This window comes from Symphalangus syndactylus, chromosome 19 (genome assembly GCF_028878055.3).
Source record: "Symphalangus syndactylus isolate Jambi chromosome 19, NHGRI_mSymSyn1-v2.1_pri, whole genome shotgun sequence".
Classification (NCBI taxonomy): Eukaryota; Metazoa; Chordata; class Mammalia; order Primates; family Hylobatidae; genus Symphalangus; species Symphalangus syndactylus.
Genome location: NC_072434.2, coordinates 39,766,241 through 39,782,963, shown reverse-complemented (window position 1 = coordinate 39,782,963; position 16,723 = coordinate 39,766,241). Strand labels below are relative to the sequence as shown.

At 43.5% G+C, this 16,723-nt stretch overlaps 1 protein-coding gene and 1 pseudogene across 3 annotated transcripts in view; both read right to left on the bottom strand.

The window, feature by feature from the left end:
* SHCBP1L (SHC binding and spindle associated 1 like) overlaps positions 1-11,232 on the bottom strand; it is a 54,436-nt gene extending 43,204 nt beyond the window's left edge. For 2 of the 3 annotated variants that reach the window (XM_055234571.2, XM_055234573.2), the window contains exons 1-2: positions 10,715-11,219; positions 9,044-9,193 (exon numbers count right to left, since the gene is read on the bottom strand). In XM_055234571.2, coding sequence (XP_055090546.1) covers positions 9,044-9,193; positions 10,715-11,095 — 531 coding nt within the window. In that variant the 5' untranslated portion in view covers positions 11,096-11,219. Of the gene's footprint in view, positions 1-9,043; positions 9,194-10,714 lie in introns of all 3 variants that reach the window. The other variant, XM_055234572.2, reaches the window with a different exon arrangement.
* A 1,784-nt stretch (positions 11,233-13,016) lies between these two features.
* LOC129458247 (natural cytotoxicity triggering receptor 1-like) lies at positions 13,017-13,817 on the bottom strand (annotated as a pseudogene).
* Between the last annotated feature and the right edge of the window lie 2,906 nt (positions 13,818-16,723).

Genomic DNA, 16,723 nt, shown 5'->3' with positions numbered 1-16,723 from the left:
CAAGTACAGCCAATGAAATTCTTTATTTTTCGGTAGAGTTATGTCACAAAAAATATTTTAAATATCAGTGTGTTATATCATCAGCACATAAAACAATAATCTTTTAAATACAGGAAATATCTTCAAATCACTAACCAAACTTTGAAAGTTTATAACTAATTTAATATAAATTGTGTTCTTCAAAGCAGTTATGGGACAGAAGAAAACTTAGAAAATAGAATAACAACTTAAAACTGGGTGTTTGAAGATAATAAATGATCTCCAATCCATATTTGTGACAGGACAAAAATATATTTCCAAAGAGTCATTATGAAATATAGAAAAAAGAAAATAAGCAAATGAAAAGCAATACAATTATTGACTGCTGGGAAAACAACATTTTTTGCAGGAAAGGAAAATCAGTTCACACCATATGGCTCACCTGTGAATCACATTTTTCAAACATATTAAGATAAATGCTGAATACTTAAGATATAACCATATTGGTGAATGAAAGGCCAGGAAAGAGTGGCTGTATATTACGGAAATGAGGCAAAATGAAAGAGATCTTTATATTTTAATATTTTAGTTCTCTCTCTTTTTTTTAAGAAACAGGGTTTCACTCTGTTGCCCAGGCTAAAGTGCAGTGGCACGATCTTAGCTCACTGCAGCCTCGAACTCCTGGGCTCAAGCAATCCTCCCTGCTCAGCCTCCCAATGAGCTAGGACTACCTGTGCCACCATGCTCGATTTTTTTTTCTTTTTTTTGGTACAGACAGGGTCTCACTATGTTGCCTAGGCTGGTCTTGAACTCCTGGCCTCCAGTGATCCTGCTGCCTCAGCTTCTCAAAGTGCTGGGATTACAGGAATGAGCCACCATGCCTGGCCTAGTTTTTTTGTTGTTTGTTTTTGTTTTTGTTTTTTGAGACAGGGTCTCACTCTGTTGCCCCAGCTGGAGTGCAGTGGTGCAATCTCAGCTCACTGCAACCTCCGCCTCCCAGGTTCAAACGATTCTCCAGCCTCAGCCTCCCAAGTAGCTGGGATTACAGGCATGTGCCACCACAGCCTGGCTAATTATTGTAATTTTAGTAGAGATAGGGTTTCACCATATTGGCCAGGCTGGTCTCAAACTCTCGACCTCAGGTGATCCACATGCCTCAGCCTCCCAAAGTGCTGGGATTACAGGCGTGAGCCACTGCACCTGGCCTGGCCTAGTTTTAATTTTTTTCAGTATTATACATGCATACAGTTTAGAATCAAATAGCTGTACCAGGTTTGCTATGAAAAATAGAATTCAGGCTGGGTATGGTGGCTCACGCCTGTAATCCCAGCACTTGGGGAAGCCGAGGCGGGTGGATCACCTGATGTCAGGAGTTCAAGACCAGCCTGGCCAACGTGGTGAAACCCTGTCTCTACTAAAAAATACAAAAATTAGCCAGGCATGGTTGTGCGTGCCTGTAATGCCAGCTACTCAGGAGGCTGAGGCAGGAGAATAGCTTGAACCTGGGAGGTGGAGGTTGCAGTGAGCCGAGATCGCACCACTGCACTCCAGCCTGGGTAACAGAGCAAGACTCCTTCTCAAAAAAAAAAAATAAATAAATAAAAGAGGCCGGGAGGCCGAGGCAGGCAGATCACCTGAGGTCAGGAGTTTGAGACCAGCCTGGCCAACATGGTGAAACCCTGTCTCTACGAAAAATACAAAATTAGCCGGGCATGGTGGCGTGTACCTGTAGTCCCAGCTACGTGGAAGGCTAAGGCAGGAGAATCGCTGGAACCCAGGAGGCGGAGGTTGCAGTGAGCCGAGATCGCGCTACTGCACTCCAGCCTGGGTGACAGAGCGAGACTCCATCTCCCATCCAAGTACTAACCAGGCCCGACCCTGCTTAGCTTCCGAGATCAGACGAGATTGGGCATGTTCAGAGTGGTATGGCCGTAGATGATACTCAGTCTCAAAATAAAAGAAAGAAAAACAGAATTCCTTGACAGTCTTCTATCACCCTCTAATTCTTGCTCCTCAGAGGCAACCATTTTTAACTTTTTTAGCTGATTATTTTTTGACATTTATATCTTTATCATTAAATAATATGTTTATATTGCTACTTAAAGTTTTGTTCCCAGTTTTTGGCATTGGATATTGACTTCCAACTCTGAAAGATAAGAATTTAGTTGTCTCTTTCATTTTGCCTCATTTCCGTAATATACAGCCACTCTTTCCTGGCCTTTCATTCACCAATATGGTTATATCTTAAGTATTCAGCATTTATCTTAATATGTTTGAAAAATGTGATTCACAGGTGAGCCATATGGTGTGAACTGATTTTCCTTTCCTGCAAAAAATGTTGTTTTCCCAGCAGTCAATAATTGTATTGCTTTTCATTTGCTTATTTTCTTCTTTCCTTTTTTTTTTTTTGGAGACGGAGCCTTGCTTTGTCGCCCAGGCTAGAGTGCAGTGGTGTGATCTCGGGCTCACTGCAACTCCTCTGCCTCCCGGGTTCAAGTGATTCTCCTGCCTCAGCCTCCCACGTATCTGGGACTACAGGCGTGTGCCACCACATCCGGCTGATTTTTGTATTTTTAGTACAGATGGGGTTTCACCATGTTAGCCAGGCTGGTCTCGAACTCCTGACCTCAGGCAATCCACCCGCCTTGGCCTCCCAAAGTGCTGGTATTACAGGCGTGCACCACTGCGCCCAGCCATTTGCTCATTTTCTATGTGGCTTTCATTAATTTAGCCCCAAATTCCTTAAGTTATAAAAATCTCCTTTCAATATGTTCAAAGCCAATAGATTGTGTTTGAAATAAAATACTGGTTTCATTTTATTTAAAGCACTCTTCCAGAGTTCTCTGGCCAGTTCTATTCTGAAGTGGCTCTCTAGGCCTGCTATGTACATAGCTGTTATCATTTTGCCATCATCCCAGGAATTCCCTTTGTTTTTCTCTTATGTTGTGGCTTCTCTACATTTTCAATCTGATGTCTTCATATTTCTTGATTTACTCCCTTGACTGTAGATGACATCCATTAACTTCCTAAGAAAAGGTGCATTGGACATAACTTTTGAGACCTCACATATTTGAAAATGTATTTTTTCTACTCTTAACTTATAGTGTGACTAGGTATAAAATTATACAGTGGGATATCACTTTCCCTAAAATTTTTGAAAATATTTTCATAGCTTTTTAAAACTAAGAATTACTTTTGAAAAGTCTGGACTGGGTGTGGTGGCTCACATCTGTAATCCCAACACTTTGGGAGGCCGAGGCAGGAGGATGTCTTGAGGCCGGGAGTTCCAGACCAGCCTGGTAAACATAGTGAAACCCCATCTCTACTAAAAATACAAAAATTAGCTGGGTATGGTGGCGCATGCCTGCAGTCTCAGCTACTCGGGAGGCTGAGGCATGAGAATTGCTTGAGCCTGGGAAGTGGAGGTTGCAGTGAGCCAAACTGCACCACTGTGCTCCAGCCTGGGCAACAGAGCAAGACTCCGTCTTAAAAAAAAAAAAAAAAAAAAAAAAGGAAAGGTCTGATGTCTGATGCCATTCTACCTCTTGATTCTTTATACAAACCTATCTTTTTTCTCTCTGGAATCTTATTGGACCTTCTCTTTGGTCCCAGTATTCCCAGATTTCATTATGTGTTGGACACTAAGTGGGCCCTTTCAGTCTAGAAATTTATGTCCTTTGGTTCTGAGAAACTTTTACAGTTTGACAATTTGCTTTCTTCTGTTCTTGCCACCAACCTCTTACCCCGTCTCTCTTCTCTCTTCCTTTCTTCTCCTCCTCATCTCCTCTTCACTGGTTGATCCACCCAGGCTCTTTCTGTAGTAAGTCAGTATCATTAGGTCTTTTTTTTTTTTAACATATGATCATACAAAAATATTTCAAATCTCATTCCTGGAGTGATATGCCTTAGCTGACTGTGTTCCAGAAGCAGAGTTGGAGGGTAGAATATAGAGGATCCCAATATTCAGTACCAGTAAATTTTCATGTAATTCCCTTCTTCACAATGGGAGTACTCCTACCCTTAACCATGTTCCTCAAGTTGGCTTCTTAAATTTGTAGGTTTATATCTTTTGCCAAATTTGGTAAATTTTCTGTCATTCTTTGAGTATTTTTTAGCCCTCCCTCTTTCTTCTCTCCTTCTGGAACTCTGAAGGCATGAATGCTAGGTGTTTTGTTATAGTCCAACATATTCCTGAGGTTCTGTCCTTTTAAGTCTATTTTCTTTATGGTGTTAGGATTTGATAATTTCTATTTTTCTATCTTCAAGTACAATAATTGTCCTGCCTTCATTGTGCTTTTTGTTGTTGCTGTTTTACACATGTTGATGTTACCAGGTTGTTAGCTCTTCTAGTACCCCATCTAGAATATATGATGCAAAGAAAAGCCCAGGTGGCTGGGCATGGTGGCTCATGCCTGTAATCTCAGCACTTTGGGAGGCTGAGGCAGGTGGATCACCTGAGGTCAAGAGTTCGAGACCAGCCTGGCCAACATGGTGAAACCTCGTCTCTACTAAAAATACAAAAATTAGCCGGGCATGGTGGCTCGCGCCTATAATCCCAGCTACTCAGGAGGCTGAGGCAGGAGAATCACTTGAACCTGGGAATTGGAGACTGCAGTGAGCCGAGATCGCGCCACCGTACTCCAGCCTGGGTGACAGAGTGAGACTCTGTCTCAAAAAAAAAAAAAAAAAAAAAAATCACCATGATCGCCTTAACATCTAAATCTTTTTCTGCATTTCTACACTTGGATCTTAGGCAAAAGGCCAAGAAGCAATGTTTTTCCACGTTTCCAATTTTCACAGAAGACCTTTCCAGAAATAAAGTGCTAGTTTAAAGTTCTTGATATATTTTGCCAAACTGCTTTGTACAGAAGTTATAAAAAAGTTTTCTTAATTTCTGGACCATTTTATAACCAAAATTAAGGATATGCTAGATTTCCTTCCCATCAAGTACAGTTGACCCTTGAACAACACATGTTCCAACTGGATGGGTCCACTTATATGCCTATTTTCTTCTGCCTCTGCTACCCTAGCGACAGCAGAACCAACTCCTCTTCTTCCTCTTCCTCCTTCTCCTCAGCCTATTCAGCATGAAGACAACAGAAATGAAGATCTTTATGTTGATCTATTTCTATATAATGAATAGTAAATCTATTTTTCTCTTCCTTGTGATTTTTCTTTTATGAGATAGGGTCTTGCTCTCAAATTTCTGGGCTCAAGTGATCCTCTCGCCTCAGCCTCTCACGTAGAGAGGACTATATAGGTGTGCACCACCACCCAGCTCATTTTAAAATTTTCAGTAGAGATGAGGTCTTGCTATGTTGCCCAGGTTAGTCTCAAAGTTCTGACTTTAAGCGATCTTCCCGCCTTGGGCTCCCAAAATGCTGGGACTACAAGCACAGACCTCTGTGCCCTGCCTTTACAATTTTCTTAATAACAGTTTCTTTTCTCTAGCTTACTTTATTGTAAGAATATAGTGTTTTTCATATTTATGACATACAAAATATGTTAATCAACTGTATATGATATCGGCAAGGCTTCCAGTCAACAGTAGGCTATTAGTTAAGTATTTGGGAAGTCAAAAGTTATACACGGATTTTTGACTGTGCAGGGCCCTGCACTGTTCAGGAGTCAACACTGTTTCTAAGTTTTTTGTTTGTTAGTTGGTTATTGTATGAATTCATGATAGGCAGAATAATGGCCCCCAAAGACGTCCATTCCCTAATCTTAACCTGTGAATATGTTACCTTACATGGCAAAATGGACTTCACAGATGTGATTACAACTAAAGACATTGAGATGTGGAGGTCATCTTGGATTACCCAGTTGGGCCCATTCTAATCATGAGTCTATTAAAAGGGGACCGCCTTTTTAGCCTGCAGTGAACCAGAAAGATGCAATGTGAGAAGGACATTGAAGATGGAGGAAGAGGGCCACAAGCCACAGAATGCAGGCTGCTTCTAGAGGTTAAAAAAGGCCAGGAAACAGATTCTTCCACACAGCCTCCATAAAGATATGCAGCCTTGCATACGCCTTGATGTTAGCTCAGTTAGGCCCATGTCAGACTTCTCACCTACAGAGTTGTAAGATAATAAATTTGTATTGTTTGAGCCACTGAATGTGGTAATTTGCTGTGGCAGCAATAGAAAACTAATACAGCATCTAAAGAAAAAGCGATCAGGGGCCCATAGGAATAAATTATTGTGGCATCAGAACAAAGAGTATTATATAGCATTATTAATACTTCAATTGAAGTAAGACTAAAGAAGCAGAGTCAGATAAAACAACAATATGAATTGTGCAGCACTATCTTAAGAGGTCCCAAGAGCCATTCTCACTTGTTTTTCTGCCACAAAAGAATTAGAATCTGCCAATATACTGCTCTGCTTTTTCCTCTGTTCTTATGTTTCATCCTGTCTTTCTAACATTTAGAGGACATTACTAGACCCTCACAGATTCTAAAGCAAGGCAGGGACAGATTAAATAATCAATGTATTGCAGGTAAAACCTTAGAAATTGATAGAACTTTTAGTTTACCTAATCTACTGAGTTTCCATGGAACTTTAGAGATCTTGAAAAGTTTTATGGAGTATAGGGGCTATCATGAGGTATTGAGAGAGATGCTAAGACACCATCGTCCATTTCAATCAGAAATGTTCTGCTTTAATGTTAAGCTTCCACATAAAACCTGATTGAAAAAAAACCCACAAACTTATACTGCTTAAAAAAAAAAAAAAAAAAAAAGCCATAAAGCCAGATGAAAACCATTTTTATCCAGATGAAAAAAAATCCAGAGAAGTTGTGAAAGATCTCGGCAAAGCTACTCAAAGTCTGAAGATGAGCAAACCTCTAAAAAACAGAGTACTACTGGCTGAGCATGGTGGCTCCGCCTGTAATCCCAGCACTTTGGGAGACTGAGGTGGGTGGATCACTTGAGGTCAGGAGTTCGAGACCAGCCTGGCCAACATAGTGAAATCTCGTTTTTACTAAAAATACAAAAATTAGCCAGGTGTGGTGGTGCACGCCTGTGGTCACAGCTACTCAGGAGGCTGAGGTGGGAGGATTGCTTGGAACCGAGGGGAAGAGGTTGCAGTGAGCTGAGATTGCTCCACGGCACTCCAGCCTGAGCAACAGAGTGAGATCTTATCTTAAAAATAAAAGAAAAAGGAAAAGAAACAGTATTACTGAAAAATTAACTAATAGACTTATTGAAAAATTAACTAATCCCAATAATCTTTTACATTCCTTTGTAATCTCTATGACTGAAAATATGGTATTCTTTTTTTTTTTTTTTTTGAGATGGGGTCTCACTATGTCGCCCGGACTCACTGCAACCTCTGCCTCCCAGGCTCAAGCAATCCTCCCACCTCAGCCTCCTGAGTAGCTGGGACCACAGGTGTGTGCCTGTTTTTTTGGTAGAGATGGGGTTTCACCATGGTGCTCAGGCTGGTCTCTAACTCCTGAGCTCAAGTGATTCACCTACCTTGGCCTCCCAAACTGGTGGGACTACAGGTGTGAGCCATCACGCCCAGCCGCCATTCTTTTTTTTTTTTTTGAGACGGAGTCTAGCTCCGTCGCCCAGGCTGGAGTGCAGTGGCGCAGTCTCGGCTGACTGCAAGCTCTGCCTCCCGGGTTCACGCCATTCTCCTGCCTCAGCCTCTCGGAGTAGCTGGGACTACAGGCGCCCGCCACCACGCCCGGCTAATTTTTTGTATTTTTAGTGGAGGCGTGGTTTCACTGTGGTCTCCATCTCCTGACCTCGTGATCCGCCCGCCTCGGCCTCCCAAAGTGCTGGGATTACAAGCGTGAGCCACCGCGCCCGGCCCCAGCCACCATTCTTTGTCTGTAAAACTGACACTGACTTTTCCATAGAACACATATTTTTAAATTGTTTTTAAGTAGTATATAATATAATGAGTTACATACATAAGTTTTTCTTGTACCCAAAAATACAGATTTAAATTATCTATCTGGGGCAAGGGTATCATTTGTGATTATAAATATTAATTTCTATATAAGGATAATTAACCTTTAACAGAATCAAACATGCCACAATGTTTAGCCTACAGGCCTAACAAAGAAAAATCTTATTAGGGCCGGGCGCAGTGACTCATGCCTGTAATCCCAGCACTTTGGGAGGCTGAGTCAGGCAGATCACGAGGCCAGGAGTTCGAGACCAGCCTGGCCAACAGGGCGAAACGCCTTCTCTACTAAAGATCACAAGGTTAGGAGTTCAAGACCAGCCTGGCCAACATGGTGAAACCCCGTCTCTACCAAAGATACAAAAAATTAGCTGGGCATGGTGACATGTGCCTGTAATCCCAGCTACTCGGGAGGCTGGGGCAGGAGAATCGCTTGAACTGGGGAGGCAGAGGTTGCAGTGAGCCGAGATCACACCACTGCACTCCAGCCTGGGCGACAGGACAAAACTCTGTTTCAAAAGAAAAAAAAAGAGAAAAATTTTGTCAGATAAAGGCTTGGAAGATATTATACTAAAAGGGTACTTTTTTGTTTTTTGAGACAGAGTCTCGCTCTGTTGCCCAGGCTGGAGTGCAGTGGCACGATCTCAGCTCACTGCAAGCTCCGCCTCCTGGGTTCTCACCATTCTCCTGCCTCAGCCTCCCGAAATGGTACTTTTCAAAGGAAAAAAAAATCCAAATTTTGCCAGTAGTTTTCTGATCCATTTCTTTTTCTTTCCTCATCTGAACTAAACTTCATAATTCAGATAAATGAAGATTAAAGGGAAAAGACAGAAAAAGAAGGCCCAAGTTTGTTAAAGACTAAATTACTAATTTTATAAGAAATGCACTTTTGTTATTTTTACATTAGTTGAGCAAAAACTAGGCTAATAAATATTGTCTGATACTACTAGATTGCATTTAATGATAATGGTTTACAGGCACTAATATTCCCCTAACCTTCTTTTTACACTATTAATTTTCTCAGAAACTTAAAACAGAAGTAAAATATGTCAACTCTTGTGTATCAATCTCCAAATAATAAAGTCATATTTTAGTCTTTAAAAGAACCGATTCAAAAAAACAAAGATCAAATAAAATTTATTTACCTCAACTAGTATACCAACAAAAGGGATAGAAGCTTCTTCATATTTCACAAAGAATACGTTGGGATTAGTCTTCCAGACTCCAAGCCATTTGTCTTTCAACTTTAATTTTTCTGATAGGTATTTACCCATAACTTCATCAGCATCTTCTGCCTAACAAGAGAAAAAATTGATCTACGTATAAATATATGAAATTATAGATTTTTAACCGTTTGTTGTTTTTTTTTTTTACTGATTTCTATTTTAAAATGGAACCAATATAGCCTTAAACAATGAATGACCTGGAAAATTACAGATTTTAACTGAAACCACATCTAATGGATAACATCACCAACAAAAAATTAAACTTAAAAGAGATCTACTCACTCGAATAATTCATAGATAAGACAGCTAGTTATTGTTTATGTCTTAATTTTCAACTTTTTCTAAATATCACTGCAGTGAATATTCAGGTACACAAATTCTTCTGCTACAACTTAAAAAAATAGGTTAGAAACATGAAATATTTGCTCTATTCTGTTTTATCAGATAAGTATTTTCTATTAAAAAAACAGCATAGGCCGGGCGCGGTGGCTCACGCTTGTAATCCCAGCACTTTGGGAGGCCAAGGCGGGCGGATCACGAGGTCAGGAGATCGAGACCACGGTGAAACCCCATCTCTACTAAAAATACAAAAAAATTAGCCGGGCGTGGTGGCGGGCGCCTGTAGTCCCAGCTACTCCGAGAGGCTGAGGCAGGAGAATGGCGTGAACCCAGGAGGCGGAGCTTGCAGTGAGCCGAGATTGCGCCACTGCACTCCAGCCTGGGCGACAGAGCGAGACTCCGTCTCAAAAAAAAAAAAAAAAAAAAAAAAAAAAAAAACAGCATGCCACCAGGCACAGTGGCTCATGCCTGTAATCCCAACACTTTGGGAGGCCGAGGCGGGCGGATCACCTGAGGTCGGGAGTTCGAGTCCAGACTGACCAACTGGAGAAACCCTGTCTGTATTAAAAAAAAAAAAAACAAAATTAGCCAGGTGTGGTGGCTCATGCCTGTAATCCCAGCTACTCGAGAGGCTGAGGCAGGAGAATTGCTTGCACCTGGGAGGAGGAGGTTGTGGTGAGCCGAGATTGCCCCACTGCATTCCGGCATGGGCAACAAGAATGAAACTCCGTCTCAAAAAAAAAAAAAAAAATATATATATATACACACACACATATATACACACATATATACACACACACACACATTTATATATATATCATGCCGCATCGTGGACTGCTAAGTGGGAAGTACCCTTAAAGTAATTTCTAGCATTCTAGTGTGTCAAGGCTAAGTGATCTTACTCATGTTTGGACATAAACTGTTAAATAAAGGTACCAAGATTCATGCCTGTGCAATGATAAGGCCAATATATCTTCATTTTTTAGGAGCTCTCAGAAAATTCTCTCTCAGGGCTGTCCCGTTAACTGACGAATTTTGTCGGAAACTCGAACCTTAACTCCTCTAGGGCAGGACGCGGGCACCTCTAACAAGGTGAACGCTCTATACATGTTGACTCCATTTACTTTTTTGAAACGCAAGTTTTCGTTGTGCCCTGTGGACCCCCATCCGCCTAAGAGGGAAGCCCCAGATGCCTGTCCCCAGGTTCCGGCGAGCTTCCGACCGTCGTCTTCCTGTCCCGGATCTGCTCACCTTACAGTCCTGCAGCACTTCGTCGCAATACAGTGACACCTTCTCGTCCCGCCACATCCCCCTCATACGGGACACGCAGACTGGGGGCAGGGGCTGCGCCTCCACTTCATCCTCAGGCGCTGGCAGCAGGGGCTCCTCCTCCTCCTCCGCCGCCGCCGCCGCCTCTCCCGGGTCCTCGGCCTGAGCCGCAGGCAGGCCCGCTTTCCCTTTCACCTGGCGAGCGGAGGCCACCACCGACCGCACTGGGATCGCGGTGCCCTTCAGGGTGGTCGCGGCCGCCGTGTCCCCAGGGACAGCGGAGGCAGCCTTCTCGCCTCGCTTGTCCGGGCTGATGGTGAGGAATGAGTCCGTGGGCACCGAGGCCCTGGAGCCCGACGCCATCTCCTCAGCAGCCCGAGGGCCGGGGCAGCCGTTGGCCACTTTTCCCGCCCTCGGCCGCTCTGGCCAATAGGCGCGCTGTGCTTCAGGCCCGTAACGAGCGGCTGCTCCAGGGAGTCCCACCGGGTGGGGTGTTGCGGCTCGGGGAGGGATGTGAGGCGCGGCCCAGGGCTAGGGGGTGAGGGGCCTGCGGGTAGAGCGCGGGGTCCTGCGGAGGCATTCAGGGTGCTGGGGGGCGCTCCTCAGACCCAGGTGGGACAGGGCCAAGCGCCTGGGCTCAGGACAGGGGTCGGGGACCCGGGGCAGTGTTGAGTGCGGCTCCGTGCCGAACCCTCACCAGGTGCCGCCCAACCAGAAGGTGCCAGTCGAGCTCCAACGCACTGACTCTAACCCCAGCCCTCTGTCTCCCCCAGGGGAGGTTTCCTTAGGGTCCTCATACGTTTCAGGGTGATTATGAGTCACCCTCCAGGTCATCAGGACCTAAAAAAAATGCTCCACCTACCATTCCACAAAGCAAGCCTGAAATAAAATTTGTTTTCATACTGGGAGGTGATACTAACCGGAACCCTCTGGTTATTACTAGAGGAAACCCTAGTGACAAATCTAGCAACCTAGATTTCCCCCTCATCCCCCACCTATTACAGGGTTCACCAAATAGGATTTCCTTTACATTTTAAACAGGACTCTCACTTTTTGCCAAGATGTGGTAATACCAAGGAGAAGTTAGTCTGTTTTCTTGTCTCTGTTGTGCTATTCAAAATTCTCACATAAAAGATTATATTATGTAACTGTTAAACTGGACAACAACTTCCAGCTGGGAGTGATGTGTGCAAACTATGAACATTTTCACGATAAAAGTCTGTTCAAGATCATACATTTTGGAGAACAACAGAGACCACTCACTTCTGGTATTTTACTGTTGAATGTATATTGAGCCAATTGGAATTAACGTTTGTTTACAGTCTAGCTGTGAAATACTGCACTGAAGCTGACAGCTCCCAAGGAGAACAGCACTGGGAAAACACCTGCCTTCCTTCACACTCGTCTGGAAGAACACTATGTTAAATTCTGAGTTTATTTTGAGGAAAATATTAACATCATGTTACTGTAGTTTAGGGAAGAATTACAACATGCATCATGTTTCGACTCTATTCTTACTTTATTCCTTTCGTTGAGTCCTGGACTTTGTTTATAACGATACTAACTTTGCATATTTCACACACACACACACACACACACACACACACACACACACACACACACATTTTACTCTAGTGTTTCTTCAAAAAAGTTTGTTTTTGATAAATTATGGGTTTTTTAATTCTTAGGTTCTGAATAATAAAGACCACCTGTCCTGGTCCAAAGTTTAAAAACAGCAACAGCTCCATTTTCCTCCAAAAGGCAAATACTTGTTAGAAATCTGTTACATGCCACACAATGCATAGATGCCACAGTTATAGAGGTAAAAGACCAAATCCCCGCCCTCATAATCCTAGTGAAAGATACAGATGGGTCAGTAGATGATTGTGTTTGGTAAGGACCATGCTTTTATGTATATATAAATACATACATATATATATATATATATACACACAAATAATTTGTATTTATTTATGTGTGTATATGTGTGTGTGTGTGTGTGTGTATATATATATTCCACATTGTAGGAGAAAAGGACCTTTCTTCTCCAAAGAAGGGATACTTAAGCTGAGTTTTTAAAACAACTTTTTTCTTTTTTCTGCCTCCCAAAGAAATTTAGCTTGTTTCTCCCACCTCCTGTCTCCTCCAGGATGCTTTGACAAATGGAATGTCACTGTCCCTTTTTCCTACAATGACTCCCTTCTCCCTGGGTCCAACACAGAGCTCCCAACGCCCAGGCTCAAGATCGGTTTTCAGTTCCACCCACGGCCACTATGTTTCTTGGTCATTCTTCAAGGGGTCTTTGTGTTCTCAACCTTCTCCCACATTCCCAAGTGGAAGCTCTGTTGGCTTGCCCTCTAGTCCTCTTCCTGCTGAGCCAGTCTTCAACTAGGAATCACACCAGAGTCACCAGGACCAGGAAGATAGGCCCATCTGAAGGAGATTCTGGGCAGTGTGGTCTCAGAGGACACAGTCTTTCTGGAGTCCCGTCTCTGGTTAAAAGGTAGGTGTCCCAAGAGCCAGAAGAGGTGGGGTCTGCAGGTGCAAAGCTGGTGTTCTCAATGTCGCCTGTGACCAGGAGCTTCACCGGTTCACTGGGGAAAGATCACACATGGTTGTTATAGGAGCCAAAACATCGGTATGTCCCTCTGCGGGCTGTGGTCACAGGACCCGTGGGGAACTCCGCCTGGACATTCCCATATCTGTGCTGTACGCAGCTGGATCTTCCGTCCTGTTACCACCAGATCCACAGAGTCACTGGGCTCCGACCAGAGCTCCCCAGCCAGATAGAAGCAGCTGTATAGCCCTGCCATGCGGGAGGTCATGAGTAAAATATGGAATTCAACTTTATTAATCCATTCAGGGGGTTTTGGTCTCTCCATGGCAGAAAGGCTTCCTTCAAAGTACAGCTGGTATTCAACAGCCCCAGAATTTCCCGGGTGACAGATGGTCACTGGCTTTTCATTTGGAATCATGAACTGGGTTCAGCCCAAATGATGGGTTTTGGAAGAGTCTGCTGCTGAGCACTGATCCTCTGGCTCAGACACAGCCAGTGGCAGAGCAGGGCAGGGAGTGTAGAAGGCATCGCTCAGATTCTGCCAGGCGAGTGCCAAGCAGCGGGGTGGGGACTGAGCCCAGCAGGCCAGGAGATGCACAGTATGTGGTGGGTGAGGCCCAGCGCCCATCACCATGGGGCAGCTTTCACCTTGACTTTTTTCACAAGAAGGTTCACAGCTCCTCTCCACCTCTGACCATGAGCCTACAGAAAGGCCATGGTCCCTGTGACATATCTGACCACAGCTGTGGTCTAGCCAGCTCCTCTGATAATTGTCTGCTCAGCCTGAAATGCATTTCTGGGTCAAATTCTCAATTCTGCAATGTGGAAGTCATGCCCACGGCATGGGTCAGTATACAGACCCATGATACCCCCTGAGAATCATATAAAAATACAGGGAATTTCACAATGAGATACCATCTCACACCAGTCAGAATGGCTATTACTAAAAAGTCAGAAATTAACAGATACTGGTGAGATTGTGGAGCAAAGAGGAAGGTTTACACACTGTTGGTGGGAGTGTAAATCTGTTCAGCCACTGTGGAAAGCAGTTTGGAGATTTTTCAAAGAACTACAAATAGAATTACCCTTCATTTCAGCAATCCCATTCCTGGGTATATATCCAAAGGAAAATTAATAATTCTACCAAAAAGACACATGCACTTGTATGTCCATTGGAGCACTTCACAACAGCAAAGATATAGAATCAACCCAGGTGCCCAACAGTAGTGGATTGGATTAAGAAAATGGAGTACATATACAACATGGAATACTATACAGCCGTGAAAAGGCACAAGATTTTTGCAGCAACGTGGATGCAGGTGGAGGCCCTTATCCTAAGCAAATTAACACAGAAACAGAAAACCAATTACCACATGTTCTCGCTTATAAGTGGGAGCTAAACATTGGGTACACCTGAACACAAAGAAGGGAACAACAGTCACTGGGAACTCCAAAAAGGAGGAGGGAAGGAGTGGGGCAGACTTGAAAAACTATGTATTTGGTACCATGCTCACTAGTTGGGTGACTGGATCATTAAAAGTGCAAGCCTCAGCATTACATAATATACTCATATAAGAAACCTGCACGTGTATCTGCTGAATCTAAAAAATATAAGTAAAAATAGGGACTTTTTAACCATGGCTCTTCAGTGTACAGCATGCACATGCTTGGATAAGTTAATTGGTTTTACCAGAATGGAATGATAACACTATCTTCTTCAATGATTTGTTATAATGTTTCAATAAAATAAAAGTGAAAAGAAAAGCTTCCCACTTAAAGACTTAATAAAGGCTGGGCACAGTGGCTCACACCTGTAATCCCAACACTTTGGGAGGCCGAGGCGGGCTGATCACAAGGTCAGGAGTTCAAGACCAGCCTGGCCAATATGGTAAAACGCCATCTTTACTATAAATACAAAAATTAGCCAAGCATGGTGGCGGGCACCTGTAGTCCCAGCTACTCGGGAGGCTAAGGCAGGAGAATTGCTTGAACCCAGGAGACAGAGGTTGCAGTGAGCCTAGATCACGCCACTGTACTCCAGCCTGGGAGACAGAATGAGACTCTGTCTCAAAAAAAAAAAAAAAAAAAAAAAAAACCTTAATAAGAAAAGAAACATTTCTAAGTAAGTAACTAACTCTCCACTTAATAAAAAAAGAGAAAAAACTCTCGACTAAAGTTGTGAAGATCTACGGTAAGAACAAATGTTCTATCTGTGAAATTGTGAAGAAGAAAAAAGTAATTGGTGCATATATAGGGTATGGTACTGTGCACAGTTTCTGGCATCCACTGGGGCCTTGGAATGTATTCTGGTGGATATGGCGGACTGCAAAGAAATGTGCTAATTCAAAACAGTGAGCAACATTGGAGAGTCTCCCTGCAGGTACAAGAGGATGGACTGAGTGAGAAGTAGATTTCCCATATACTCTTGGGAGATGAATAACAATAGCACCCATTAGAGTGATAAAAGCGCAATAGTAGAAAGGGATCCCTCTCTCTCTCTCTTTTTTTTTTTTTCCAAGACAGAATCTTGCTCTGTCACCCAGGCTGGAGTACAGGGGCGCAATCTCGGCTCACTGCAACCTCCACCTCCCTGGTTCAAGCGATTCTTGTGCCTCAGCCTCCCGAGTAACTGGGACCATAGGCATGCACCACCATGTCTGGGTAATTATTGTAGTTTTAGTAGATACAGGGTTTCACCATGTTGCCCAGGCAGGTCTCCAACTCCTGAGCTCAAGTGATCTGCCCGCCTCGGCCTTCCAAAGTGCTGGGATTACAGGAGTGAGCCACTGTGCTCAGCCTGACCCCTCTCTTTCTTCACCATCAAACTACTCTGTGCTATATAAGAAGAAAGGGGTGGAAGAGTTTTTCGCACTCTTCCACGTGGTCCTGAAGAGTGAAGCATGCACAGCCACTGTCCCTCTTCTTGACAGAAAAGTCTTGTCTCTTTCTCACTTCCCAGATTTGGCTTGACTCTCATGGTGTAGTCAACTTCTTGAAGGATGCAGGATAAGATGCCAGGCAGGACGAGGGTTCAAGTACCAAGTCTCTTTTTTCAGTGCCTTCAACTCTTAGCCCCAAATTCCAGAATGTCCTTCCTCCATCTAGCCAGTATCCGTCCATTCTACTTGTCTAGATAGTCCCCACCCAAATGTCCTTAAAACATTTTGAGGGATGGCATCATTCTCATTTGTCTATAACATCTTGCCTAGAACCATCGGTTTTACAGGCTGTACAGCAATGCTGGCACCTGCTTGGCTTCTCGGGAAGCCTCAGGAAACTTTCAATCATGGCGGAACGAAAAGAGGAAGCAGGCACATCTTACATGGCTGGAGCAGAAGCAAGAGAGCTAAAATAACTTTTATTGCTTTTTTTTTTTAACCTCTGATATTTTTATTAGCCTCCTGCTCCCCAAAGAGTATCCTGCTTCTGCTGGC